This window comes from Asparagus officinalis, chromosome 10 (assembly GCF_001876935.1).
Source record: "Asparagus officinalis chromosome 10, Aspof.V1, whole genome shotgun sequence".
Taxonomy (NCBI): domain Eukaryota; kingdom Viridiplantae; phylum Streptophyta; class Magnoliopsida; order Asparagales; family Asparagaceae; genus Asparagus; species Asparagus officinalis.
The window spans coordinates 28,483,745-28,487,367 of NC_033803.1; the positions used below are offsets into that span (position 1 = coordinate 28,483,745).

Sequence of the window (3,623 nt, forward strand, 5' to 3'; positions counted from 1 at the left end):
GGCTTAAGGTGGCGTGTAATGAGCGTTTCAGGCTGCGCTGAGGGGCATTTGGGTGTTGAAGAGACGGCGAGTCTGAAGGTGGCGGCAGCGGGGGGAGGGACGGTGGACTGATGTCGACGGAGGTGCCGGAGAGTGCGGGGATGCTTGAGAGGCTGATGTTGGCGCAGGCGCAGGAGTGTTTTTTTGAGAAGGTTATTGGGGATGGGAAGCCCCCAGGGCTTTGCTCGAAGGTTGCGAGGCAGGTAAATGCTACATTTATGTGCTGATCTTCATTTAAATTAGTTCAAGCTTTGTAGAGTAGTTTAATTTGATGTAGAGCATTTCCTTAATTTTATGAATTCTATGGGTTGTAGAGAAATGAAGGGAATTGTCACACGTTTGGTGTAGATGGGCTGGAAACATAGTATATCTTGTTCAATCAATCAATTATTGGTGTTGATTGATTTCTTTTAGACTGTGAAAGTTGAATATGATTTTAGTCAGTGGTTTCATTCATTACTTAGAGTAGGACTTGAAGGCAATTAGATCAAGAACATGAAAATAAAGAAAATTCAATTAGATTCTCGAGGGGCTAGCCTACTTTTAATGGACAAGCAATTTATTTAGATATTGTTCAATCAGTTAAATATTCATTAGTTGTTACTAGAGAAATGAGGTACGTAAATACTATTGCCATATTGTAAAGAGATACCAAAATTGCAACTCAAAAGTACGACATGTAACATTATCAAGTGATACCAGGATACCAATTTTTTTAATATTAATATTCGTTTTAGTCTCTTGTGGGTAATTGAATTGTGATGTAGAGGTTTTTCTTTGGTTTTGTGAGTATCAGTTGGTATGTAGAGAAATGAAGGAAAAGGTGAGACATCACCAATTTAAGACATATTTTTCATGCAGTGGATGACTGTTCTTGATCGATTAGTTTTAGTTCCTCAACATTGAACTTTGATTTAGGCACTTTTATAGTGTGATGGATTGAGTACTGCATATAGAGTAGACAGTTCTGGACAATCAGATCAAGAACATGAAAATAAGGGAAACATTTTATATCCATATTCTGGAGACTACTTTTGATGGGCAAACAATTTATATCCATATTCTTCCATCAGCTTATTCATGGGTTCTTACTACAAATGCGCTTCTACTATAAATACTATTCCTGATTTTGAAAGAGATACCACCACATATGCAACTAGATCATTATCTAATATAGTTGATTTTTGGTGAATTTTGTAGGTTGGTCTCTACTATGAAGAAGCTTATGCAGCTCTGAACTCTGCTCCTCTTAACCAGCATTTTGATCGCACATGGATCTCTCATGTGCAGTTAAAGTCTGCCCAGTTCTATGCTGAGTCTTGTTATAGGTACGCCTTAGAGCTTCACAGTAAAGATGAGATTGCTGAAGAAATAGCACGCCTCAAGATTGGATTAGGTGCACTCTCGGATGCAAAGAAATCTGCCAAGGGAGTTGCTGCGCCTCTTCTTGATTCTGTGTCCAAACTGGAGAGCAATATGAATCGTAATCTTGAGAGGGCTGTGAAGGAGAATGATCGGGTTTATCTACAGAGGGTACCAGCTGCTAGTTCTCTGTCAACTTTACCTGCAGCCTCTCTTGTCAAGCCAGTGCCAATGGCTGAAGTTTTAGATGCTAGCAAGGAAAGGATGTTCTCGGGTATTGTACCAGATACTAGTGCTAAGGCTCTCTCCAGGTACACTGAGATGGTTGATGACATAATTCGGACTCAAGCTGAGAAATTGCAGCAGGGTAGTGAAATCACAAGGGTTAAATTGAAGGAGATGGACCTTCCTGATTCTATCTTGGCCCTGGAAGGTAACATTACTTTGCCAATGGATCTTAAGGAAGACGTTGAGGCTGTACAGATTAGTGGTGGTCCTTCTGGTCTAGAAGCTGAGCTGCAGCAGCTCAGAGATTTGAGGAGAGTAAATCAGGAGCTTTTGGTCCAGACTGAAGAGGCATTACAGAAGGAAGCAAGTGAGGATGCTCAGTTCAGGACCCAGTTCGGATCTCGGTGGACTAGACCACAATCAAGCACTCTGACGAAAAATTTACAGGATAGATTGAATAGATTTGCTGCAAACCTTAAGCAAGCCACTGATAGTGATGCAAGGATTGAACGATCTGTGAGAGAGAATGCGGCACTCATGGCAATCCTTGACCATACACCGGTATGCCTTATTTTTTTATGCATTTCATTTTTTGTATATTTGTGAAATACTGACATGTCACTTATGATAAAGTTGCAATATGGATATACTAACTTTACTGGTTCGAGAAGTCTGGCCTTTTCAACCTGTTTACTAGCTTTTTGTAGGATAATGCTTTGTGACGGGTTATGTTAAGAAGATAGTTGTATGATCATTTATAGTTTATTTACTATTTTCTATAACCATGCTTAGAAAAAAACAATGATAGAGGTGATGTGTTAGTATTCACTGTATCTTAGATCTTCTCTTCATATCATTTTGTTGACTAAAGAGCAACAATGCTTATCTCAGTTTCCATTTTCTCTGTGATAACTGCAGATAGAATCTGCACTACCAAGTCTTGCAAGGCCTATTATGTCTTTGGATAGCAATGAAGATGCTATAGTGGGAGCCCTCAAGCAGAGCTTGGTAAAGTATTCTTTCATACAGCTTAATGCTGCTTTTCACTAATTCTGCATTTTTAAAGCTTTGTGAGGTCAGGTTTTCTTTTCTCCTTCTTTCTAGTTTTCCTTGTTTCCTATCATGCATAATTATGGCCAGTTTGATCTTGCTTTTTTTTAAGGGTGCTTTTGCTTATTTTTTCAAGAAGCAGCTAATAATGGTGTTTGATAAAAAAAATTTTTGGCATGCTTATTGAAATTGCATCTGCTTTTAAGGGCGTGTTTTTTAGAAGCAATTTAGGATGCTTTTAAAAGTAGCTTTTATTTTTTTTAGGTTTATCTACTGTATATACTTATTATCTTTTACCAGTGATCATTAAGCACAGTTCTACCGAATACCTTCACTGTTTTTGATGTAGTTTTTTATATTTGATTACCAAACATCTATTTTTAGCAGTTTATATAAGTTACAGAAAAAGTTGATTCTGTAAGCTGATTTTAAGCTTCAACAATACCAGACTGACCCATAGACTGGTCCACTTATTTTGCACCAACAACTTTATAGACATAATATTATTTTTCTAAAGTTGAGTGCATGACTCTGACCATCATGTAAATTTTATTTGAGAGTCTTGTCATCATCAAACTGAATTTACTAGTTTAGTTTGCAAGTGCCATGATGGAAATCATTGAAAAGATCAGATTATAAGCCTTCAACAAATTTGGTTCTTGTTGGGTTTAGTGTAAATCCTGAAAACACCCTTGTTTGATATCCCGTTACCTAAAGCTAAACCAACCAGGACCCATCAGGCGTTATCCACTCTAGCCCAACCAAATGGCAAACGCTCTGTTTAGGTTGGTGGGGTTTAGCCTGAAAAGAGCTGGATCACATTTGGCACGTGTAGTTAACCTAACCAAGTAGGTGTAGAATCCAAGAGAACATTTTATTTATTAGTTTCGACGGTATAAATTTATTTTGACATTTTTCTAATGTGGATGCTCACTTTTTCTGTA

The 3,623-nt window shown here is 38.0% G+C and overlaps 1 protein-coding gene across 1 annotated transcript in view; it reads left to right on the top strand.

Annotated features, from left to right (window-relative positions):
- The window catches only part of LOC109826365 (ALG-2 interacting protein X), an 18,183-nt gene that overhangs the window by 1,726 nt on the left and 12,834 nt on the right, over window positions 1-3,623 (top strand). Inside the window, exons 2-4 of the mRNA XM_020393391.1 lie at window positions 123-242; window positions 1,240-2,190; window positions 2,548-2,637. Of these exons, the coding sequence (XP_020248980.1) occupies window positions 123-242; window positions 1,240-2,190; window positions 2,548-2,637 (1,161 nt within the window). The remainder of the gene's footprint in view (window positions 1-122; window positions 243-1,239; window positions 2,191-2,547; window positions 2,638-3,623) is intronic.